Genomic DNA, 25268 nt, shown 5'->3' with positions numbered 1-25268 from the left:
GGCGTTGTGCCTCTTTGTAAGTCGTTGGGGGTGCTAAATGCAATAACTTATCCTTCACTTTAGTAGGAATATGTCGACATGCCCCCCACCACTGGACCCCTAGAAATTTTACTGATGTGGAGCATACCTGAATCTTTGTTGGGTTAATTTCCCAACCTCTTCTATGCAGATATTGTACCAATGAATCTAGAGTCTTTGATACATCTTCCTTAGTGGGTCCAATCAGCAGAATGTCATCAATATAATGGACCAGTGTGACGTTTTGTGGAATAGACAGGTGGTCAAGGTCCCTTCGGACTATATTATGGCACAGGGCAGAAGAGTTGATGTACCCCTGGGGGAGACTTGTGAAAGTATATTGTTGCCCTTGCCAGGTGAAGGCAAACTGCTTATGGTGGTCCTTTGAGACTGGTATTGAGAAGAAGGCATTAGCCAGATCAATAACTGCATACCAAGTACCAGGAGAAGTATTAATTTGCTCAAGCAATGTAATCACATCTGGGACAGCAGCTGCAATTGGAGTCACCACCTGGTTAAGTTTACGATAATCCACTGTCATTCTCCAGGATCCATCTGTCTTCTTTACCGGCCAAATAGGTAAGTCAAACAAAGATGTGGTAGGAATCACCACCCCTGCATCTTTCAAGTCTTTGATGGTGGCACTGATCTCTGCAATCCCTCCAGGAATGCGGTACTGCTTTTGGTTTACTATTTTCCTAGGTAATGGCAGTTCTAACGGTATCCACTTGGCCTTTCCTACCATGATAGCCCTTATTCCACATTTCAGGGTTCCAATATGGGGGTTCTGCCAGTTACTAAGTATGTCTATTCCAATGATGCATTCTGAAACTGGGGAAATAACCACAGGATGGGTTCGGGGACCCACTGGACCCACAGTGAGGCGTACATGAGCTAAAACTCCATTGATAACTTGACCTCCATAAGCCCCCACTCTGATTGATGGGCCTTTGAAACATTTTGGGTCTCCTGGAATTAGTGTCAGTTCTGAGCCGGTGTCTAGTAATCCCTGAAAAGTTTGATTATTTCCTTTCCCTCAATGAACAATCACTCTTGTGAAAGGCCGCCGGTCCCTTTGGGGAAGGCTAGAAGAAAGACTAACAGTATAAACCTTTGGTGATGTAGCAGGGTCCTCCTTACAAGGGACCCGGCCTCCTCCTCATCAAGGGGTTGTGGGACTATAAACTGGCTCAGGTCTGGGAATTGATTGAGCGAGCATGACTGTCTATTCTGTTCACCTGATCTACCATTCATTCACCTGTATAGATCAGGTAAATATTTGTAGATTTCCCATCTATTTCATTCTTAGGGACACCGTGGCTAAGTAGCCAATGCCATAATTCCACACAAGACAGGTTGCTTTGATTACTATGGAAACCTTGTTGTCTATTATAACCACGCCCACCCTGTCTCTGTTGGTTCAGTGCTGACACCTGCCCTCTACCATCACGGGGACCAGTCAGCCCCATTGTGGGCAAATGTCGGAGTTCACTTAGGGCAGTGCCCACTGTTAATCCTGGTGCACATAAAATAGCAGTTACAGGAGTCTTAAGAGATGCTGGGGCCCACTTCACAAACTTGTTCCTTATGGTTGTGGTAAAGGGTATATCCTCAGGACACCCCCTTTCTGGGTCTATGGGAATATCCTGATAGATCAACTCCAGCATACCAATTTCTCTAAGCTTTTGGATGCCTTCCTCTACAGTATACCAAGGTAGGTCAGGTACCTCAAGTTGGTCCAATCTAGGCCATCTGTCAGTCCATGCTTCAGTGAACCAACCAAATAAAGAATTAGATCCTCTCTTAGCCTCTCTCGCAGAGACATTGAAAGAAGAGTCTGTGCTTAGGGGTCCCATATCCAGAAACTCAGACTGGTCTAATATTACATTTCGTGTACCAGTATCCCACATCCTTAGCAACCATTCCCAGGGATATTCCCCAGGCTTCTGCTTGTACATATTTGAAAACTCGAGCAGATCTTTATGAGTACAGGGCGCTTTTTCTTGGGTAATCATTTCAACCTCACCTTTAGGAGCTTTCTGAGACTTAATTTTAGTGACAGGTCTAGCAGAAATAATGGGTGGTGAGGGTGTTTCCTGGGTGCTCTCAGCAATCTCTTGTAAGGCATCTCCCTCAGGCAATGCTGCTGATGCAGCCCCACCTGGCATATCAACTTGAATAGTTTGGCTAATCTGCTCAGGTGTGGATTGTGAATTAATACTTTCAACTGGGAGGGGTGGGTCTACTGACAGGGTGGGTCAATTGTTTCTAGGGGCTCAATAGCTTCCTCTTCTGGATCATCAGCCCATGTGTTCCCATCCCATGGTTCAGGGTCCCAACTTTTCCCAATCAATACCCTCCCTTTGGTATCAGACAATGCTCTGGATCTGCATTCAGCTGCCGTTGTAATTCAGCCACTCACATAATGAGACTCTGGACCTGGTTCTCAGCAATGTCAGCTCTTTTACTTGAGGAGAGAAGGCTCTCCTTTGTAGCACAGACGGAAGCTTTCAAATCTGTTAGTCTGCACCTGAGGCATATTTCTGAGGCTCGGAGACCATCCCTATCCTTAATCACACTTTCCATGGTAAGAAGGACCAGCCAACCAGATTCCTTATACTTGTCATCCTTACAAAACTCCTGGAAAATATCAAAGATACGATCACTCAGAGTCTCTCCTTTAACCAGCACCTCATCTATCGGGGGTGCTACTTTAGGTATTATCTTTGCTATTTCATACCATGGATTAGGAAGCGCAGCAGACGCATCCATGCTTTGCGGTGTTGAAGTAGCATTATTAGTGCTGTTCAGACTTATCAGGCTGGAAAGCCAATTTAAGAAGCCCATATTTATGATTTTATTTCTCCATAAGTACTCCTGGTACCAAAATGTGTTAGACAGGGTTCTCTAGAGAGACAAAACCAGATTGCTAATAATTTTATCTATATATTTATACAGATAGATATATAACCCACAAAATAAACAGTTAAAATATAAAGCAGTATAAATGGTTCAGTGCAACTCACTCCCGTGATACAGTTGTGAGACACTGGCAGTCCTTCAAGTCTTGAGGGCCACCAGGTAGTCCCCTGTAGAGCACTTCAGGCTATCTGGGCGCAGACAGCAAACAGCAAGTCAGGTCACTAACAGTCAGCCAGATGTCAGGGTTGAACTGTCCCCAGCTCAAGAGATGTAAATTCCAATTGTGTGGTGAAGCAGATCTTGAAGGAACCTCAAAGTACAGCGACACAGTCCACGGGTTAGGTGTCCCACAGGTAGTGTAGCTTGAAAATTGAGGCAGAGAACAAGCAAGGCAGCCGCACACTGGTTCAATGATCAAAGAGCAAGAGACAAGAAAGGCGAGGCTCACCAAGCCACTTCTCTCTCTATCCTTCACTTAATCCCACATGTGTTTATCGTCCAGGTTGGCACAATAAACTAACCACTTCAACCACTGTCCAGCATCCATGCGCATATGAGACCATTGCAAACAGCTTGGTGTGGGTCAGGTGCACCTTTCCCCACAAAAGTGACATCCTGGCTCTTCCACTCTTTAAAGAGATCTTGTATACACGTGCCCCATCCTATAATCTTGATGGTGCTCCCACAAGCACTGATTGTGGATCAGAGCAGAACAAAGCCTTTGACAACTTTAATCATTTCTCTGTTTACCATCTTGCTGCCTATTGATCCCCAAACCAAACTCACTGCCATCAGGTTGATTTTGACTCGTGGCACCCGATAGAGCTGTGAAGAACTGCCCCTGGGGGTTTCAAGACTAGAACTTTGTTTACAGTTTTATTGCCCCATAATCCACATATCATACCAAGAATTATACAATCATTATTACAATTAATTTTAGAACATTTTAATGATTAAATTGTCTTTAAAATGAGTTGTGTAATCATCATCAGTTCTAGTCACCCCCCTGCCTTGTTTACTCCGGAAATCCCTTCACCCTTTCTCTATCCCACCCCCTACCCCTATAAACCCTACAAACCTACCTCCCCTATAAACCCGTGCATCAGTTATTACCTGTATGCATCTACTTCTTCTGTGCTTCACAAACTGGGAAACCCCACAGAAACAACAAAAAGCAAAAATGAAATAAAGTGGTAAGGCTCCATTAGTAATAATATAAATATACAAATAATGAGTAAGAAAGAAAAGACCGCCATCAATATTTTAAAAGCCAGGGAAGAAAATTGTTGTCATGGAACAAGCAAGAGACGTCTTTCTGGGAGTTGAAGGCTCCCCTTTCTCCCACAGAGCCACCGGTGGTCTCCTACTGCTGTCCCTGCAGATCACAGCCCAGCACGTAACCGCTGTCCCTTCGGGGTTCCACGTCTCTTGGTCTAGTTGTGAGGGCTTTTTTTTTTTACATTGAGTTGAGGTCCCTTCTGAAGCTGCAAGGCAGTTTGAGCCCACCCGTCACTTTGCAGGACAAAGAGGTGGCAGTCTGCTCGCATCCTTACTGGCTGTCCCAATCAAGGCAAACAGAACCACCGAGGAAAGGCTCCTCAGGTTGGCCTGGGTCTATGTAATGCAGCTGCAGACCACCCCCCACAAAGTGGCTTGAGTGTTGGAGACAGTGGGATGGGAATGATCGTTCAGGCCAAGAGCAGCCATGTCAACATCGCGTCAAGCAGAGTTGAAGGCTAAGCGTGTTCAGGGATCCAAAGATGTGTTTCAGGGAAACAGACATCCCACGCAGACGTAAGAATCACAATCTTCTGAAGACAGAACAAGGTAGGAATGTTCCAAAGGTCAGTGGGGGGTATCACGGTGAGCAAGCTCACGAGCCCTGAATCCCAGCTCAGCAGCAGAAGACACATCCTCCAGATTTCACAGATTAAATGTAAACATAAATCGTGTGCAGAGCTAGCTAGGAGGGTGCCCGACACCAAAGCCAGTGTGGTCGAGGTCGGACTGCGAGCCCCTCTGTGGAGAGTGTGTGAGGCCATCTGGTTTAACAGGAGCACACAGCCTCATCTTTCTCCCCAGGGAAGAAGCGGCACCTTCGTGGCTTTCAGGAGGAGGAATCTGCTTGGCACTTGGCCTGACAAGAGTGTCTGGGCTGAGCCATCTTCACCCAAGCACCGGGTCCCAGGCTTGAAGTCTTGACCTGGGCAGGAGGCCGGCTGAAGGAGCGGTTCACTCACATTCCTGCCGAAGGACAAGTTAGTCTGGGTTGACTAGAGAAACAAATCTAGAGACACTCATCTGTGTGTAATAGAGAACTTTATATCAAAAAGTAATTGCATATTAAGAAAACAACCCAGCCCAGTCCGGTTCAAATCCATAAGTCTGAAATTAGCCCATATGTCCGATACCAGTCTATAAATTCCTCTTCAGACTCATGCAACACATGCAATGATGCTGAATTCAGAAAGATCACAGGCCAGTGGGTAGAAAGTCTTGTGGTGGTAGAAGCAACTCATCTTCACACTGGCGTGGGTCTCCACATGACTCCTCCAGCTCCAGGGCTCTGGCTCCAACAGCTTAACTCCATGTGGCTTGTCAACCGGAAGATGATGCAGAGAGAGTGGATCTGGCCTCCAGTGAGCTATTTATCTCCATCCTGCCTCCAAATGGAGTCATCAAGCTGTGGCCTGATTGACTGGCTAGACTCCACCCCTTCGCAAGTTGACAGATTATGTAACTGCCACAGAGCCCCTCAAGGTGGGGGGAGGGGGTCTCCTGTGGGCTCGGGCTCGGGCCTGGGCTACATGAAGGGCAGGGACCTGGGGCCTTGCAGGTTGGTTTGGAGTTTCAAGGGGCCCACTGGCTGGCCCAGAACAGGCCCTGGGGGCTGGTGGGAGGAGAGGCCCAGAGGGGCCCCTGAGGATGGGACAAATACTAGGTCTTTAGTACTGACGTAGCCAGAGGCCACAGCCCCTCCCTCAGGGCCCCCTGCCCCAGAGACCAGAGCCACCGGACTGTCCTTTGGACCCTGGACACCCCCCAGGGGCTCAGGGAGAGGACAGGCAGGGCCTTCTTCTGACTTAGGGGGGCTGTTCTCCTCCATCTCCGGGCTGGGCCCGGACTGCACACCCATGGTCTGGTTCTGCCCCATGGCCTGAGCTAGCGGGACCAGCTGCACCTGCCCCCCAGGGGGCAGACACAGGTATACCATGGACCCTGGGGGTGGTGGGTTCCCGCTCTCCTCTGTGTGAGGGGTTGGCAGCTGACCCCAGAGGTCAGGCAGGGAGCAGCTCTGGGGTGACCTGATGTAGGGGCCATTGAAGTGGAAGCCGGAAGCCTGGCTGTCAGGGCTGTCCAAGGGGGCAGGTGGGGGCCTGGGGGGCTGCTCCAAGGACTCCGAGGTGGCCGCAGTCACATCTGGGTTAGACGGTGAGTCGCTGGTGGTGCACTTGGGGTTTTCAGTCATGAGAGGTGACACCTGGCTGTCCCCACCATGCACTGAGCACACCCTGCCAGGAGAATAGAGATATTGGCCTCTGCCGACAGGAGCAGATGGCAGGGCAGGCCCATGAGGCTGGGTCATGTGGGAGGAGGCACCTGACCCACCTGCCTTTCAGGCTCGAGGGCCTAGTTGATGCCCTATCCACCTTTCTGAGCAACTTCCTCCTCCCATTGGGATACCTGTGACCCAACTTATGCTTCCCCACAGCCACCCCCCACCAGCCCCCAATCCCGCCTTCATCGATCTCTCTGGGCACCCATCCTGCGAAGCCCATACCTCTCACAATCCTTGTAAAATAACATGGCATGCTTGTGGGGGTGGGACAGCCTCATCATTGTCCCCACCCCACTGGGGATCTAAGCCAGCCACTGACCATTCCCCTTCCAAACAGAAGCTCCCCGACAAAGCAGGGAATCACACCCTGCGGGGCTCCCAGTTCTGGGAAGACGAAGACGCCCTTAGTCCTTCGAGGCCCCAGTTTGCCCCAGGCTCCCAGCCTGGGTCCCTGGTACCTTCCTCCCATGAACTGGGGAGTGCCACCTTCCTAAGTAGAAATCCCTCCCTGATGAGAAAGCCCCTACCTTCTCCAAGCCCCGCCCCCCAATGGGCAGGGGCGGGGCCTGCTCCCTCTCCCACCTGGAGCTAACCCAAAGCCATCCAGAGGATGGATGTCTCATGGCAACACAGACACAAAAGTGCTTGATACAATGGATGTACGGATTGTTGTAAGAGCTGTAAGGGAGGGCCCCCAATAAAATGATATAAAAAATAATAAAAACTTTTGTAAAGTGGATCCCCACTCCCAGCGACTCAATAAGGCACAGCCCACTGCTCCCCAGTTTCCGACTCTAAACCTTTCAGACTGCCTCGCCCTTCTCCCTCTCGGAGAGGCTGGTGGGCGTGAACTGCTGACCTTGCAGTTTGAAGCCCGCCCCTCTCCAATGGTCTGCTTTACAGTCTGTCACACGTGGTCATGGTTGAGCCCGCTGGGGGGACACAGTGCTTAAGCATTGGGCTGCTCACAGCAAGGTCAGTAGTGTGCATCCACCAGCCACCGCATGGGAGAACAAGGAGGGACTCCTGTAAAGAGCTACGGTCTCTGAAACTCACAGATGGCAGTTCCACCCTGTCCTGGAGGGTCACTCTGAGTGGGTAATAAAATCCCTGCTGAGTGTGGCCTCAGAGGAGAGGCTTCTTTGGGCTGGGGTACAGCCCTAGCTAGCTAGTTCCCTCAACTCTTGTGCTCTGGCTTCTGTTGCTCTCTACCCCCCTCCCATTCCTTCCTCCCTCCCTCATTCCCTCCCTCCCCTCCCACTTCATTTTCTCTCTCTTTCTGACAAACCTTCAAAAGCCACAGAAACTAGCAAACCATTTGGGAGAGCCACGAAATTCCTGACTGCCCTCCACTCCCCACACCTGGCAGCAGGTGATTCTACTCAATTGTGCAAAAAGCTCCTGGATTGTACAGTGTTGCTCTCGATAAGAAGCCAGACCCCACCGCCTCCCCACCCCACCCCAGCTCCATACACTGGCCCCAGCTCAAGGGGCTCAGGAGGTGGGGGGTGCCAGGCCCAGGGCTTCTCCCAGGCATCCTGTAAGCTGGGACGCAGGCAGTGGGGGCACTGATACATGAGAGGAAGCCCACTCAGGGAGGAGCCACCTTAAGTGAGAGAAAGGAAGGAGACATGGACACGGGGAGCTTTGGGTCCCCCAAAGCCCAGGGCTGTGAGGGGTCCCTCCACCTGTTTGCCTGGAAGAAGCACCCTCCCGGACTGACAGCACGGTGGGCATGGGCCTCTGCAGAATCTGAGGGAATGTGATGTCGATGCAGAGTGACCTGGGGGGCACCCCCATCCCCCGCTGGATCTTCACATGTGACCACAAGGTTGGGGTGGAAGCTGAGGGAAACAGACAGTGTGCACACCAACCCGCAAATAGAAGGTTCCAGCCAAGGGTCTTAAATGAAAGACCCTCTCCTCTAAAGCGCCTGCACTGAGCAGCGGCAGAACCTGCATGGCAGCCCAGGAGGGCCTTCATCTCTCCTCGCCCTTCATGTTGCTCCTGGGGACAGTAGCGGCTTCCCTGACTTGTCTGGGCCACAGTCGTCACGGGACACTGAGAGCTCCTGCTGGCTCTTGTCCACCCCACAGAGTCCATGGAACAGTCCCATCCGCCCTGCCTGATCCACCCACTGCAGCTATGGCAGGGCCAGGGCTGCCCTGTCTTGTCCACGTTGTGATAGTCATGGGCCAATCACAGCTGCCCCTGTTGGCCAAGGGAACCGGGGGGGGATGGCCCATGTCAACAGTAAACAGCCGTCATGGTTACTACTCCAGGGGCTCTGGAGGACCCTGACCCCAAGCACCCCTAGCCCAGGGGCTTTCCAATGAACTCCCTAACCCTTGGTGCCTGGGGGATGTGGGGGGAGGGCACTATGGTTGGCAGCTTCCCCAGGCAGCAGGGAGGAAGATGCCATCATTCCAGGCTGTGGCTCTGTCAAGTCTGTTGCTGGCTCTCTGCTAGGGTGGTTCTCAGGATGTTCTTCCTGATACCTAACTGGAATACCTCCTGCTTCAAAGCAAACCAGCCCCCTTGGGATTGCTTTCCAGGGGAGCCAAGGCATGGGCCACCTCCTCTGATGTGCATAATGGGGTCATTTCAACCCCATTCCCCAGAGGATGGGACCGCCCAGAACCTGACACTCACCTCTCCAGGTCGGGGACCAGGATGATCCCTGACTCCTTTTGCGAGAAGCTTCCGCTGCTGAAGTCTGGCAGGCTGTGAGGGAATTGGAGTCCTGCGGCCCCGTTCTGCAGGGAAAGAAAGGGCAGGGGGGCCTGTGGGTGTGAGGGGCACTCAGGAAGGTGGAATGATGGGTGGCAGGGAGAGGGGGGCAGATGGAGGGAGTGACCAGGAGACTTCAGTGAGCCTCATGGGCAGGGGAGGGTCTCAGGAGCTGCCTGGTCTTTCAGAAACCAGGAGCGGGCAGCCAGGGAGGGGCTGTGGCTGCTCCAGGGCCCAGACACAAACAGGACAAATCCTGCTTCCACAAGTCTCACATCTGGGGTGTCCCTGCCCCCACATTCACTCTACAAGACCCCCCTCACCAGCATAGCGGCCTTGCCTGGGCTGCCATCATCCCTGGTCATCTCAGCCCGCTGTCCTGACCAGCCCCCTACCCTCCCGCCCCACCCCCCCAGGGCTCAGGGAGGTGCCGTGTCCACCGAGAAGCCATGCCGGGCTCCACACTGGTCAGTCCGCAAGGAGGGCAGTCCTGCCTCCTGTGACTACAGGCTGCAGCTCAAAGCCCCCAGCAAGGAGGGGTGGGGCAGACAGGGGCATCCGCCAGCCCCCCCACTCCCTACCTGGAAGAGGTGGCTCTTGCTGGGGTTTGGGATTCTCTCTTTCCACTTCTGGTTCAGCCTGGAAAGACACCAAGGAGGTGGCAGCTACTCCCACATTCAGGAGCAGAGGGGAAACTGAGGCCCAAGGTGGGGGCAGGGCGTGTCCCAGGATTGCTGGGTCCCTGTCCAGCCCACCTGCAACACAGATGTCCCCTACCTGTATCCGTAGACTCCACAGAAGCGCAGAGCGGGGAGCAAGGCCAGGGTGACCAGGGCCAGGATGAGCCCCAGGACCCACGCAGACAGCCCTTCTAGGCACAAGGGGGGACGGGTGTTAGCATTGGATGGGAAATGCTGGGAGCCCAGGGGCCTAGGGCACTGACCCCCACACTGCTCGGGGGACAGGGCAGTGGGAACCTTGGGGGTAAAGGGATGGGGAGGGGGGCAGTGTGAGGGCAATGCTATAACCCAGGCCATCAGGGGAGGCTTCCTGGAGGAGGCGGCAGCTTGCTTGTGGGCTCAGGGAGCAGGAGGGTTTGAAGGCAGGCTGGCAGTGGGGACTGAGGAACCCCTGCATGGGATGAGCTGCCTCCAGGACAATCCCCGCCCCCGCCCTGTGGGCCTGGATCCAGCTGTCTTCTCAGTCTGAGGATGTCCCAGCCTAATAGGCAGCCCTGGTCCTTGCTTCCCCTCAGACCACCCAGAAGTTTTCATGACTCCTATCTCCTGGGGGTCGCTGTGAGGGGCCAGTGGGAGCCACAAGTGCAGGGAGAAGGGGCAGATTAAAGAATCCCCCCAGCATTCCAGCCAGGATGGTGTCCCTGCTCCAGTGACAGGGCCCCTTGGGGAGCAGCCTCAGCCAGGTCAGGGCAGAGCTGTGCTCCAGGGGGTGTCAGAGACCAGTGTTCCAGACATAGACCCTCAGCCTTTTCTTCTGAGGCACCTCTGGGTGCACTTGACCTGCTAGCAGTTAGCAGGCAAGCACACTCACCATTTGTTCCCCCAGGGACACACCCCAGACACAGTCCCCAAATCTCTAGTCAGTGTGAGCAGGAAGGGGCCTTCAGATCAGATGTGAGAAGGGCCTGGGAGCCCTATCTGCAGCACACACAACGCACACTACACACGCCATATATACTTACACTACACACACGTACCCACACCACATATGACACACACATACCTACATACTCATTTCAACCTACATACTCATTTCACATACACATACACACACGCCACACACCCACACACCCCGCACACCCCACAGACACACACATCACATACATACACATATACCACACATAGAACACACACACACACCCAGACCCGTACGCACACCCGTATACACACATGCACACATATACACCACACACATAAACACATACCATACACACACCACCCACAGCCACATGTATAACCCAGACACCATATACACAACACACACCTATATACACACATATATACATCCATATAGACATATACAACACATATACAATACCCACCCCTTATATATGTACATCCATATGCACACCACACCTATCAGCAGATACCACACACACATACACAACCCAAACACCACGCAAACACACACACACATGCATACAACACACACACACACTTGGCTGTGCCAAGAGGGGCAGTGGGGAGACCTACCCCACTCCGTTTCCCAGGAATGCTCCTCACTCCACTCGCTCCAGATCCCCGAGTAGCTGTTGATGCTGGACTTGGCCCTGACCCTGGCCCAGTACCTGGTGGCAGGCTCCAGTCCAGAGAGGGGCAGGCTGTATGTGTTTTGCAAAGTCTCATCCTTGGCCTCCTGTGCACAGAGAAGAATGGGGAAGTGGTCACATCCTCCCAATCCCCCAGTCCCGCTCCTCCGGCTCATGGAGGGGGGGTCTGCTTGTCTCCCCTAACCTGTAGTCAGATTACATCCCCCCACCACCCTGGCCGGAACCCCCTCCCCAGGCTGTCAGTGCTACACCCCCCTTGGTACCACGTAGCTCTAGAGCAGTGGTTCTCAACCTTCCTTTAATACAGTTCCTCACATGGTGGTGACCCCCCAACCATAAAATTATTTTCATTGCTACTTCATCACTGTCATTTTGCTACTGTTCTGAATTGTAAATATCTGATATGCAGGATGTATTTTCATTGTTGCAAATTGAACATAAAGCATAGGGATGAATCACAAAAAACAATATCTAACAAGATATTGTGAAATATTTCTTTCTAATGACAAATAAATGAAATTTTGTCTTAAAGCCTGGTGTAGCCTGGGTAACAGTCTTCACGCCGGGTACTCATAGGTGGGTGCATCTGCATGTGGGCGGACCCACCTGGAGACGGATAGAGGAGCGGTGTCTCAATTCCTAAGACCATCAGAAATATGTGTTTTCCAATGGTCTTAGGCGACCCCTGTGAAAGGGTTATTCAACCTCCAAAGGGGTCTCGATCCACAGATTGAGAACCGTTGCTCTAGAGAGTGCCAGGCCCCATATGCCCAGCCCTCACTCAACTCCCTGGCTCCCGTGCCCTTAGGAGGCAATATGATGGACACTGGCCCTGAGACAGACCTCCAGGAGCCGGGGCCTGCTCCCACCTAGGACTGCCCCCTCCTGGCCTCAGTTTCCCTGACTTCTGCCAGCTCCAGGGACTCTGAACACCCCACGTTCTGCACACTGAGCCCTTGTCCAAAGCCCCATGCCCCTGGGAACCATCTGCACATGGGGTGCTGGAGACAAGCCCCTTGGACAAGGTCACCACCGAGGGGCCTCTCTGCCCCTCCCTGCCCTGAGGGTCTGGCCCTTGTCACGAAGTTCAGCTGTGCTACAGGACCTTCACCAAGAGGTGGATGGTGACCTGCTGACCACACAGGGTCATGATTCCAGCACAGTGTTGTAAGGACCACTGTTCACCTTCGGGGGCGTGGTGGGGAGTGGGGGGACGGCCGACTGCTGAGCAGGGGCCCTACTCTCCCCGGTGTATCTCCTCTACCGCCCTCCTTGAACCCTGCCCCTTCCGTGCCCCAACCCTCACCTTCCAGGAGACGGTGTCCTTCCGGTACTGCACCTGGAAGGTGGGAACCAGGTCTTTGTTTGCTTCCCAGCGCAAGATGTAACGGTCCTCACTGTGGATGACCAGGAGCAGTGGGCGGCTCATCTGGACTGCGAATCGGGGGAGACACTCAGGGGATGGTCCAGCTCGTAGTCTCCCAGCATTCCAGATACATCCAGGTCATGGCCCCTTCAGGGGTCAGCATCTACCTGGGCCTGGGAAGCCATGCTCTGGGGGCTTCTGAGCTAAGCTGCTGTCTGCCTGCCTGCCTGTCAGTGGAGAGGTAGATACATGACTGGTCACTCATGGTAGCTGAAAGCCTCAGGTTTGGCAACTGTGAGCCTAGACCCCAAAGGGACACACTACGCTGGACAGAGGGAAGTCTCAGTGTCCCTTGGCCACTTGCTTTTATGCTTCCTGGAGCAGGAATGTGGGAGGAGGTCAGATGCTTACAGACATCCTCCCTGAAGGCAATCAGTCACCAGACTAAGGTAGGCCCTACTCCCTGCTGCTGGGGACAATCAGCTAAGGCTTGTGATCATTAACTTGGTTCCTGTAGGTGGGGTCTACACCCTACTGATAATGGTTCTTATGGAGATCCTGAGAACAGATCAAACCTGCTCCAGACCTCCAAAGTTGAGCTGCCATCCTGAATCTAGGATCTGCCCATCTTGTCACATGCAAACTTCCGATCCCTCCTCTTCCTATTGCATGTATGCCCCTCGACCATCCCCTTCCATTACTGTACTACCCATAGCAAAACCCTTTCCTGTGACGTATGTCTTCACCTGTAATTAGGGGGCTTGCATATCCCCAGAGAATATAAAAGCCTTAGATAGCATTAAAGATGGCGCTCTCCACGTGGACCACCATGCGGGGCTGAGGTGAGCATGCTACCGTGAATTGTCTGACTCCATTATTTCAATCTCTCTTTTATCTCGCATGCTCTCGATGGCTTTAACATAATATTTATATATCTCAACCATATAATTCTGCCTACCGGACCCATGATTAGTGGTGGGGGGCTGACCTACCCCTCCCCTCAACCGCATATGGTGCCCATTACGTGGGCCTTGTAGGAAGAGAACTCTTGAGTTCTCTCCACGTGGACCACCAAGGGGGCTGAGGTGAGCATGCTACCATGAACTGTGTCTGACTCCGTTATTTCCATCTCTCTCTTCTGCCTCTCAGGCTCTCTATGACTTTCTATGATCTTTACTTATTATCGCTGTACAGTTGCGCCTACTGGACCCACAATGATGTGCTAGGGGCTGGATTCCCCTGGCACAGGAGCAAGAGGCAGAGCTCCAGTCCTAGAAAATATCCCTTCTCCAAGCCCACTCCCAGCCCCACCCCTGGGCTTCCCCTGCAGTAGATAGGACAAAGCAGATTGGGAATAAACTGAACAAAGAGTAGAGACAGATTGGAGCGGGAACTGGGACAAGGTTCCAGGATGCTTAACCCAGGCGAAAGTAGGACAAGGGGGCAGGTTCTGCTTCCATGACGGAGATGGTGGGAGTGGATGGTGGAGCAGAGGTGGCCTTAAAGAGAAAGGTGATCTGAAGGCATCTCTCCTGAGCTCCTTGCTGAAGGACCAAGAGAGAGACCAAACCAGTGGTCTTCGGGCCAGTTCTAACACCCCTCAATCCCACGGATGTCGGAGGTGCACTGTGCCCCGCAGGCCTCTCAATGGCTCCTCTTTCCAAAGTAGCTGGTCAGGCCTTTCTTCCAAGCTGCTTCTGGGTGCACTCACACCACCCACCTTTGATTACGTGCCAAGTGCTTAGCCGCTTGTGACACCTGATGGACACCTAATTGCAGGACACACTGCCGTTTAGGGCGAAGGGAGGCAGTGGAGGAGCAGGTGGAGCAGCGTGGGAAGGAGTTCCTTCGAGCATGTGAAAGACACAGGGGCATCACACTGGTCACTAGGACCAACCTGTGACAGACACCAAGGTGTCCAGAAACTACACGTTGAAAAGAGGACAAGGGGGAAAGGTTGTAATGACGGTGCTGGCAGGTGCTGATCAGGCGGAGGTAGTTTCTGACAACTGCAAGAAGGCACTCGAATGAGTGATGCGGATGTTCAGTCGCTGTGGGCAGGGCACGTCTGCAGGCTGAGCCCGCAGGAGCCCGGGGGACTCTGGTCACACAGCTGACTCTGATTCTGTCCCAGAACCAGCTGCGCAGAAGGCTGGGCAGACTCACTGTGCTTGGAGCTCTTGATGAACTTCACCTCCTTCTTGGGCTGCACGGACACTGTGTACCGGTCATGGGTGCCAGGCTTCGGCAAATCGATCTGGCACCGGTGCCGGGTGTAGGGGCTGTTGGGCTTCTCAGTCAGCTCCGGGATGCACTCTGTCACCCTGGGGAGCATCGCAGGGTGAGGGAGGATCACTGGAGGGGAGACTCCAGGAGGAACTGGGCCCTCTGCTGGGCCCCTAGGGTCAGGGCAGGGCTGGGAGGAGGGAGGCCACTCACTCTGCCTCCTGGCTGGGCTTGTAGAAGAGGCTGAAGGGGATGGAGCGAGCCACCTCGGACCTCACTTCCCAGGAGCAGCTGAGCATGTGGGCCCCATTGAAGATGCACTGGAGGTTCTGGGGTTGGGCCTCATCGCCTGTGGGAGATGCACTGGTCCATTCCCTGGGCCACCCCTCCATCATTCATGCTGTGGTACTTAGTGAGAGCCCATGGCAGGAGGTGCTCCCTCAATCATTCATTCATTCATTCATTCATTCATTCACACTGTAACCCTCAGTGAGGGCTCTATGGAGGGAGATGCTCCTTCATTCATTCCCTCCTCTATCATTCATTCATCCACACTGTAACACTCAGTGAGGGTTCTGTGGAGGAAGAAGGTCCTTCATTCATTCCCTCCATCATTCATTCACACTGTAACACTCAGTGAGGGCTCTGAGAGAGGTGCTCCTTCCTTCATTCCCTCCTCCATCATTCATTCATTCACACTGTAACCCTCAGTGAGGGCTCCATGGAGGGAGATGCTCCTTCATTCATTCCCTCCTCCATCCCTCATTCATTCATTTGTGCCATAACTCTCAGTGATCACCCCATTCAGAGAGATGCTCCTTCATTCATTCACTCCTCCACCTCTCATTCATTCATTCACTCATTCATGCTATAATGATCAGTGAGGCCCCATAGAGAATCACAGAGGGGCAGTATTGGGATTCAGAGATAAACTATGTGACCAGGGGGCCAAGTGATTTCTGGGAAGCTTCACCTGCCCCCATGGGAAAGGGCAGAGAGGCCTAGTGTCAGTTTGGGAGCTGAGCTTTAGGAGTCAGGACCAGCTATGGAGTGTCCAGAAGTCAGGACCCAAGACACAACCCTGTCTCTGGGAGCTCAGCAGAAGTGGGCCTGGTCTTGCGGGAGTGATTGTACATCCCAGGACATCAGATGCCCAGAAACTCACAAGTGGGGACTCTGAGGACCCTCCTGCCCCAGGAGCTTGAGGTGACTCACCCTCCCACTAACAAGCCAGTACCCAGCTCTGGCCACTGACCTGGCTGGGAGTCCCAGTGGACCACTGGGCTCCATTCACTGGGCCACCCAGAGAGGCCTGTGCCCGGGGCTAGCCGGGTCCGCACTCGGGCCATGTAGGTGCTGCTTGGCACAAGCTGTCCAGTCCCCAGGGTGGCTTGGGAGGAGTTGGAGTAGAGGGTGGTGGCCTCCTGTAGGAATAGGGAGTTGGAGGAGGCTGGCCCAACCGGTACCACTGGGCTGGGCAGAGCTGGCCATGCATGCTTCCGTACCTCCCAGGAGTCCTGAAGTCGCCTATAGACCAGCTCAGACTCCAGGTGGCCCTCGGACAGCCAGTGGCTCTGGGGGTCCCCAAGGGGCGTCTTCCAGTGCAGCAGGAAGTGGTCCCCTGCATCACTGACCTGCAGGTCCTGGGGTGCAGGGGGCTGGACTGGAGTGGGAGGAGACAAAGGACAAGTCAGGGAGGGGGCAGGAGTAAGGTGGGGCAGATCCCCATGGCCTTCTGTGTGGACAGACCAGGGCTTGCAGGCCCAGGGCAGCCCTGACCACTGAGTGACCCTGGACCAGACAGCTCACCACTGCCTATGGGATATTCGCTGTGACTCCTGTGGGATCAGGTTAGGATGTGGACAAAGCTGTGCAGGTGCCCTGCCCAGAACATGGGAACCCAATGCAAGGTGCTGACCTCCAGGCAATCAGGCCTCCTGCCCTCTGGGGGCTCCTGCTGCCCACAGCCTAGTCTCTGCAGCCTCCTTCCAGCAGAGGGCGCTGTTCCCCCATTACTCTGTGCTGTGTCCTCTGGGCTCCTCCTTCCCCACCTCCTTCCTCCCCAGGGCCACAGCCAAGGTCTCAAACCCACTAGCTACTCTGTGGGAGAGAGATGTGGCTGTCTGCTCTGTAAAGATTTACAGTCTCCGAAACCCTATAGAGCAGCGGTTCTTAATCTGTGGGTCGTGACCCCTTTGGGGGTGGAACGACCCTTTCACAGGGGTCACCTAAGACCACTGGAAAACACATAAATATTTCACAATATATAACTACATACTGTTTTTGTGTTGAATCACTATGCTTTAATGATGGTAAATTTGTAACAATGAAAATACATCCTGCCTATCAGATATTTACATGATGACTCATCACAGTAGCAAAATGACAGTGATGAAGTAGCAACGAAAATAATATTATGGCTGGGGGTGGTCACCACCACATGAGGAACTGTATGAAAGGGTCGCGGCATGAGGAATGTGGAGAACCGCTGATCTAGAGGGTAGCTATGGGTGAGAATGGACTTCCTGGCAGTGGATTTGGGGGCAAGACCCTCCTTGGCTGTCCTTTCACCCCTGGGGCAGAAACCCTTCCTTGTTTTCTTTTCCTCACCCCCCTCCTCAAAAAAAACAAAAACAAAAATGGAAACGTGTTGCCGTGAGTTGATCCAAAAGCATGAGGACACTCTAAGACATTGTCGAACTGCCCATTTAAAAGACCAGACAGAGATGAAAAACAAACCACAGAATCCACCAAAACAGAGCTCTTGGACTGCAAACGATAGGATCCACATAGATATGCATTTTAATTTCAAGAATGGTTCAATTCCCTGAATGAATTCTACGGTTGATGGTGTTATGGAGTTGGATGTTGAAGACCAGGGGTTCCCCATAGTGAATGGACAGAGCTAGGAAGTTATAGAGACTAGTGAGGCCCCAACGTCCCCACACTCAGAAGCAGAGGGCCCAGAGGACAGAGAGCAGGGAGGCCCAGGGCCAGCCACCTGCCTGGCCCCTTCCTTCGCGCTAAGAGAAGGCCAGGGCTTAGCGCCCACACATAAAAGCCGGTGTGTCCTACACTCTCTGGGCTCTGTTCTGGGCCACAGGGCTCAGCGTTATGTGAGGAGATTGAATGAAGCACTGGTTAGGCCTTCCGGAAAAGCCTGCTTGAATGGAGTGGGCAGGGGAGGGGTGTCCCTTCTGTCTCTTCCATCTTGATGGCTGAAGACCAGAAGCCAGCTTGGACTCTGAGATGATTTAGGGAGAGAAAGCCATACGCCAGGCTGATGGAACAGGAGGAGAAGAGGCTGGGTCCCTCATGTCACTGGAGTAGCCTGCCTCCAGGTTCGTTTATGTGAAGGAGAAATAAACCCCTGGACCATGTAAACCACTGTTGTTTTTAGATCCTCCCTATGCAACCAAGTAGCTACAAGTGGAAACAATAGAGGAAAACTTCCCAGACCTTGAAAGAAGACCATCGTCCATTCAGTGAGGAGCTAGTTTCACTTTTCTTAAAGCACCATACCCACTCAGTTATGGGTGAAATTTCAATCTATGAAATCCTAGAAGCTTCCAGAAAGTGACAAATCAACAGCAGCAGCAACACAGGTGGATAATTAAGTTTTGTGTCAATTTGGCAGGGCCAGGATCCTCTCCCCAAATGTGACCCAACATAACGTAACCATCAGCTATGGGAAGATTAGGGCATAGTGCCACCCAGCCCCTTACTCGAGTCATAGCCTGCTGGTGCCCCCTTGGGGGGTTGGCTTGCCTCAAACATGTAAGTGTACACTCTGGCGAATGCCCTCCTTCCTGCTGGTCTGGATCCTGCATCTGGATGCTTGGGACTTGGGCCAACAGCTTGCCATGTTGCCTGCCAACCTTGGAACCACTTGACTCTTCATCCTGCGGTTTTCCCAGTTTTTTGGTTGATCTTCCTGCCTCCTGGTTCATCGTTCCTGGCAGCTGCATGAGTCAGGAAGGGCCTCCAGCTTAGCCTCTGACCCATGGACGTGAGATAGACTGGGCTTGCCTATTCTGTGGCTGCGTAGACTGCTCTCTTGATAAAAGTGTCTCTTTTAGACATGTATTATGAGTGTCCCTGATCTTGCTTCTCTACAGAACCCAGCTGAGATAAAGTTTATTGTGCCAACCTGGCATTAATTGACGGACAGAGAGATAAATGGCTCAGTGAGCCTTACCTTTCTAGTTCTTGGGTCTCTTGCTCTCTGATAGTCGGACCAGAGTGTAGCTGCTCTAGCCAGTTCCCTGCTTTACCTGGCAAGGTTCACTTCCTGAAAGACATCCCTGAGGAGAAGTCACCTGGACCTACCCCGATGCAGCCCTGAGTGCTGGAGTAGCCATGTGGAGACCCCTGCCAGCGCTGAGATGCTTAGGCGCTCACTGATTCGGCTTGCCTCCTGCAGTCAGCGTCATTGCGTGTGTTTTGTGAGATGGAGGAGGACTTTGTGGATTGGTGTTGGACATATGGGGTAATGGACTTGTGGGCTTGGGCACCACTGGGTTGGGATGTTTTCTTGATGTGCACTTACCCTTCATATAAAACTCTCTCTTATACATATGAGTTTCTGTGGATTTGTTTCTCTAATGTACCAACTAGCACGCCAGCGTAACACAACAGGTTACCATCAGTGGAATGTGGGTCAGGCTGGCACAGGACATCTCACCAGTGACCCTAAACTCTACATGGAGAAGGGCTTCAAAAGGGACACTGAACTTAAACCCAGACTCACAATAAGTCAAGCGCTCTTCCAAGGTGGAGAGGAAGTAAACCTACACACTCGGGATGGGAAAGGACAGCGGAAATTGCTCGGATCTTGTATGGAAAGAAAGCACTGTCGGATGTATTTCACACCCAAACTGAGAGAAAACAAGAAGGAACGGTGGCATGCCACGTGGGCATCGATGCCAAACAAAGAAACTGGTAACACAGTTAAGTTGGAGGGAAAAAGAACAGCTCTTCTCTGGCAGTTACATCATCTGGTGTCCGTTTGGGACTGGAGAGGATTAAGAGTGAAGGGGTGGAGTCTAGTCTGTCCATCAAATCCTAGTCAATGAGGCCTGTGTGTGGGCATGGCCATACCCTGAGGACTCTGGGAATTCCCGGATTTCCTCCTTGGAGGTGGGAGATACTTCTCCCTCTTTGCTCACTCCCTGAGAGACACTACTGACAAGATACATGGCTCTACACCCTGGGAGCTGGGGAAGCCACATGGACCTATCCTGATGCAACCAGACCTCTGGAGCCGAAGAAGCCAAGTTGAGACCCCTACCAGTGATGAGATTCTTACAATGCCACTGGATCCACAAGACTCCAACCCACTGGCCTGAGATCCTCCTGCATTCGGCATGGTTGCATGTATTTTGTGAGTCTGAAGAAGACTTTATAGATTATTATTGGACATATGGGCTAATGTTGGACTTGTGGACTTGATCTGGACTGGGCTGGGATGTTTTTCAATATTCAGTTGCTCTTATATATAAACCTCTTTCCTATAGACACATATGTGTGTCTATAGATTTGTTTCTCTAGTTTACCCAGACTAACACATCTTCTATCAAGTAAACACCTAACAATCTGGAACTAAGACTCTGATGGCTTTTCATGTGTGTTGTTGGATGCCATGGTGTCTGCTGCAACCCAGGGAGATCCTATGACATAGAACCCACCTGTCCTAAGAGCTTCCTGGGCTGTAAATCTCTCCCAAAGCAGGCGGCCAGGCCTCTCCTGGTGTGGAGTCACTGGGTTCAAACTGCTGGCCTTTTGAAGCAGTTAAGCACTTGACTAATATGTTACTAGGGTACTTTTACGTGTGAGGGGAGCAGGGTAGAATGCGAAGGAAGCCTATTCTGATTCCTAGGGACTCCCTCCCCTCTGCCCATGACACTGTCCAGAGATGCCACGGCCAGCAGCATCTACTACTCCGTCTCCAGCCTCTGCTCTCTGACGCCCATTCGCACTGGTGAGGAAGTTCTGTGGCTAGAGCCTTTCTATCTGGATGGGTGGAGGGAGGAGCCATGGCCAGGAGGTCAACCCATTGGCCAGAACCTTCCCAAGCTTGCCAGCTCCAAAGATTGGGTGCCAACCCCCTGTGAGTATCTCAGCCCCTGGAAGACCCTGACTCAGGGGCCACCTCCTGGTGACCCTGCTTTCCCTACAGGGGCCCAAGCTCTCACCGTGCTGGGTCAGAGTGACGGTGAGCCCGGCGCCCAGAGGCCTGTCTGGCAGGAATGAGAAGGAGTCATTTTCAGCCAAGTTGAAGCCACTATAGGGGATGACACACATCCTGGACACACAGGGTGGAGATGGGCAGCCTGACCAGGACTCCTCCTCGCTGAGAGTGCAGGACGCTGGCTCCGGAGGGTGACTGCCGACAGAGGACATGCGTTAGCTCTTGGGCACGATAATCCCTATTCAACAAACACAGAGAGGTGGCCGCACACCACAGTGCCCAGGGGCAAGAGCCACACCTCAGTTCCTGCCTGGGGATTGGTGAGATAGTTAAGGTTTATTGTGCCAACCTGGCTGATAAACACATGTGGGATTCATTGAAAGGCAGAGAGATTAATGGCTCCATGAGCCTCGCCTTTCCAGTTCTCCGGTCTATTGTTCTCTGATGGTCCGACCAGGGTGCAGCTGCCTTACCAGTTCCCTGCTTCAGCTGGCAAGGCTCGCTTCCTGCAAGACATCCCTGAGGAGAAGCCATGTGGACCTACCCCGATGCAGCCCTGGGTGCTGGAGCAGCCACATGGAGACCCCTGCCAGCACTGAGATGCTTACACTCTCACTGATTCGGCTTTCCTCCTGTAGTCAGTGTCATTGCTTGTGTTTTGTGAGTTTGAGGAGGACTTTGTAGCTTGGTAATGGACATATGAGCTAATGTTGGACTTATAGGCTTGAGTAGCACTAGGCTGGGATGCTTGTTTAGTGTAAACTTACCCTTTATATAAAACTCTCTCTTATATGAGTTTCTGTGGATTTGTTTCTCTCACCTACCCAGACTAACACAATCAGACATCCTGGTGAAGGAGACACACACTGAACCACAAAGGAGGGACAAGGGAAGTCAGAGGGAGATGAGGTGATGTGAACAGAATTGGGGGTAGAATAGGAGGGGCCTGGATCCCTGGTGAGCTACGTGGACAAGGAGTTCAGGGCGGCTTCCTCTGTGGGTGAAGCTAGGACTCAGCCCAAGACAGGGCTCTGGACTGCCCTGCCAGGTCAGCCGGGGGCAGGAGGGCTCCCGCTGTGAGTGAGTCACTTCTGGTATTATAGACTACCAGAACTGGGCAGTTGGGGTCTTGAGGAGCTTCGGCTGCTGAGTTCTAGTGGCATAGTGGTTATGCATTGGGCAGCCATCTGCAAGGTCCACAGTTCAAAACACCCAGACCAGGCTTTCTGCTCCCGTAAGCAGTTGCGTTCTCGGAAACTCACAGGGGCAGCTCTACCCTGTCCTGTAGGAGGAATATGAACTGAGTCCACTCGATGGCAGTGAGTTAGGCTTGATGGCCCTGGGGCAGGACTCAGGCTGAGAATGATGGGGGTGGGGACTGGGGGTGGGAGGAAGGAAGCTATAGATTTCCAGGGAGCAGAAGAGAGAACAGTTCCTCCCCAACTTCAGTCTCCGGAGGAAATTCCCCAGACAGGTACCCAGACATTGCGCTGTCTCTGTTCTGGCTGACTCAGCCTCACACCAAGATCCCAAAATGTCGTAAGCCCTCCCCCAACTGCACATGCATAGGACACACAAGACCAGACATGAACAAGCCTGCGGGGAGTGGGGCTTCGAGCCAGGCCCCCATCCCCATCCCCATGGGAGGCCAGGGCACAGGCCTTGGCTTCCCCATCTATGAAATGTGCATCCTGTCCCTGCTCTGCCCTCCTCAGCCCGGAAGAAGGGCAATTCGGCCCGTGGGAGTCTTTGCCCCCTGAGGAAGTGGGCGGTCCTCACCACCATCGTCAACATCTGTTCCCGAGCCCGACACCCAGACCAGCTCCCTGCAGGCTCTCCTGGCCCCACCCCCACCCCACGCCAATGATGCTGGACCACTCCCCATGCCCCGCTCCCCCCCCCCCCCGCACCTCCGGTCACTCACTTGTTCACTCGGCGATAGAGGGTCACATTGATGAGCCGCTGGCTGGCCTCGGTGTCTGCCCACCTGCACACGACGCGGCTGGTGTAGTCATTATAGCAACGCAGGCTCTGCAGGGGCAGGGCCTCTGACGGGGAGAGGCAGAAAGGGTCACGCCAAACCCTGCCAGGTGTCCCTCATCACTCGCCGCGCCCCCCCCCTTCCATCTTCCCCAGGTGCCCATATCTCCTCAATGGCAGGCTCTCAGATACCAGGCAGGGGGCGTGGCAGGGAGGGGCTTCAGGTGGTCATCCTGCATGTCAAGGATTGACAGCGCATTCTCTAAGCTCTGCTCTGGGCCCCTAGGGTGGTCCCAGGATGGGAACTTGCACCAGAGCCCACTCTGTGGCCTGGGGAGGTAATGCCTAAGCCCACCCCTAGAGGCATGGTGGCAGAGACACCCCCTGGGACCTCTGACTGGAACCCACTCACTGTGGTGGATGCACTTTGGGTGGGGCTCCTCCTGCCCCAGGAGGGGGGCTCGTCCCTGCAGAGTCTGAGCACAGGGGTCGGTTGCGGGCAAAACCAGCAAGAGAATCCGGTGGAGGCCCAGCAGGAGCCAAGGCAGGGGGTGGGACTGGGGGGGGGGTACTTGAGGAATGGGAGGAAGGAGCTCAGAGTCACACTGGAAGTCACACTGAGAACTGAGGGCAGAGAAGTTGCAGGACCTGATGTGACTTTATCAGGATTCCAGAGGACAGAGAGCATGGGAGTGGGGGCGGAGGGGGGGGGCTCTTGAGGACAGGGAGCCAGGGAGGGAGGATGGAGCCACTATGTGTCTGGAACTTTCTGGGGCCATGTGATGGGGACTCACCCACCGGCCCAGCAGGGAAGAAGAGCCAGGGAGGGAAGGGATGATGGGACTCACCGTGGGCCCCCGCCATGCTGGGCCCCCAGCACAGAGCCAGCAGGACCGTGGGGAGCAGCTCCCAGGTCAGCTCCATCTCCCTTGTCAGCTGTGATGGGCAGGTGGCTGGCACAGGTGGGTCCAGGCTGTGGACAGATCCGAAGTCCTCAATGCCCAGAAGTCCTCTGTGCCTCTCAGGCTGGGGGCCAGGCCAGGCCCATGTCACCCGCTCTGATTCTCTGTACACTGCTCTTCCTCCCCCAGGACTGACAAGGGGGATATGGGATAGAGCCTGACCTTGCCATGCCCCTCCCCACTCCCAGGGACAAGGCCAGCTATGGGGAGAGAATGCCCTGATGGAGGGGAGCAGGCAGCCTTGGCTTTAGTCCTTGCTCAGCCTTGGCTGGTAGCCCTTGGCGCTCAGTCTCTGCGTGTCTGGAGCAGTAGATGTGCCAGTCACTGGGATGTTGGCAGCTGTGCCACGTTGCTGGAAATCTTGTGTGTTGGAGGGCGTCTGCTCTGGGATTGGAGATTACATTTATGTGTGTGTGTGTTTTTAATTATAAAATCCACTTTTTAAAACAGATATAGGCCTATTCAAATTTTCTGATTCTTCTAGAGTAAGTCTAGAATCTGCATCCTTTAAAGCTATTTTAAAATTTCTAATGTAAGTTTACAAATTTGTTGGCATATCCTGGCTTATGCTATTCCATGACTATCTTTTTGTTGTTGTTTGTTTTTTTATTTTTATTTTTTTATTTTTTTTCCATGACTATCTTTTTAACGTCCATATCATCTGTAGTGATGCCTCCTGTTTTATTCCTGATATTGTATCTTCCCTCTGCTTTTTTAAAAATTCAGACTAACTAGAAGTTTATTCATTTTATTGATTAAGCAAACACACGGCAGTTGCATTTTTTCTTATTGTTCTTTTTTTAAATCTCATTGATTCTGCTCTTAATTACTCCTTCTTTTACTTATTTGTGTTAAATTGGATCTTATTTTTCTTGCTCGTTAGGTGGGGGGGGGGGTTCTGACTGCACATCCTTCTTGGCTGATATTAGCATTTAAAGCAATATAGTTCCCTCTAAACAGCGCTTTCAATGCATCTCACACATCCTGATATATTGCTTTTTTTTCATACTCATGCAAGTTAAATT

General features: G+C 52.9%; 1 protein-coding gene across 1 annotated transcript; it reads right to left on the bottom strand.

Moving 5' to 3' along the window:
• Positions 1-5231: 5231 nt before the first annotated feature.
• LOC142450660 (cytokine receptor common subunit beta-like) lies at positions 5232-24205 on the bottom strand. The gene is made up of 13 exons (XM_075552633.1): positions 24130-24205; positions 23226-23349; positions 21306-21496; positions 16617-16774; positions 16367-16535; positions 15325-15460; positions 15052-15209; positions 12826-12953; positions 11443-11605; positions 10007-10097; positions 9811-9868; positions 9152-9255; positions 5232-6452 (listed from the first exon to the last, which is right to left on the bottom strand). The coding sequence occupies exons 1-13, from the start codon at positions 24203-24205 to the stop codon at positions 5744-5746; spliced, it is 2265 nt and encodes a 754-aa protein (XP_075408748.1). The 3' UTR covers positions 5232-5743.
• Between the last annotated feature and the right edge of the window lie 1063 nt (positions 24206-25268).

The sequence above is a fragment of the Tenrec ecaudatus genome, chromosome 6, assembly GCF_050624435.1.
Source record: "Tenrec ecaudatus isolate mTenEca1 chromosome 6, mTenEca1.hap1, whole genome shotgun sequence".
Taxonomy (NCBI): Eukaryota; Metazoa; Chordata; class Mammalia; order Afrosoricida; family Tenrecidae; genus Tenrec; species Tenrec ecaudatus.
Note: the sequence above shows the minus strand (reverse complement) of the source record. Positions and strands in the feature narration are given on the sequence as shown.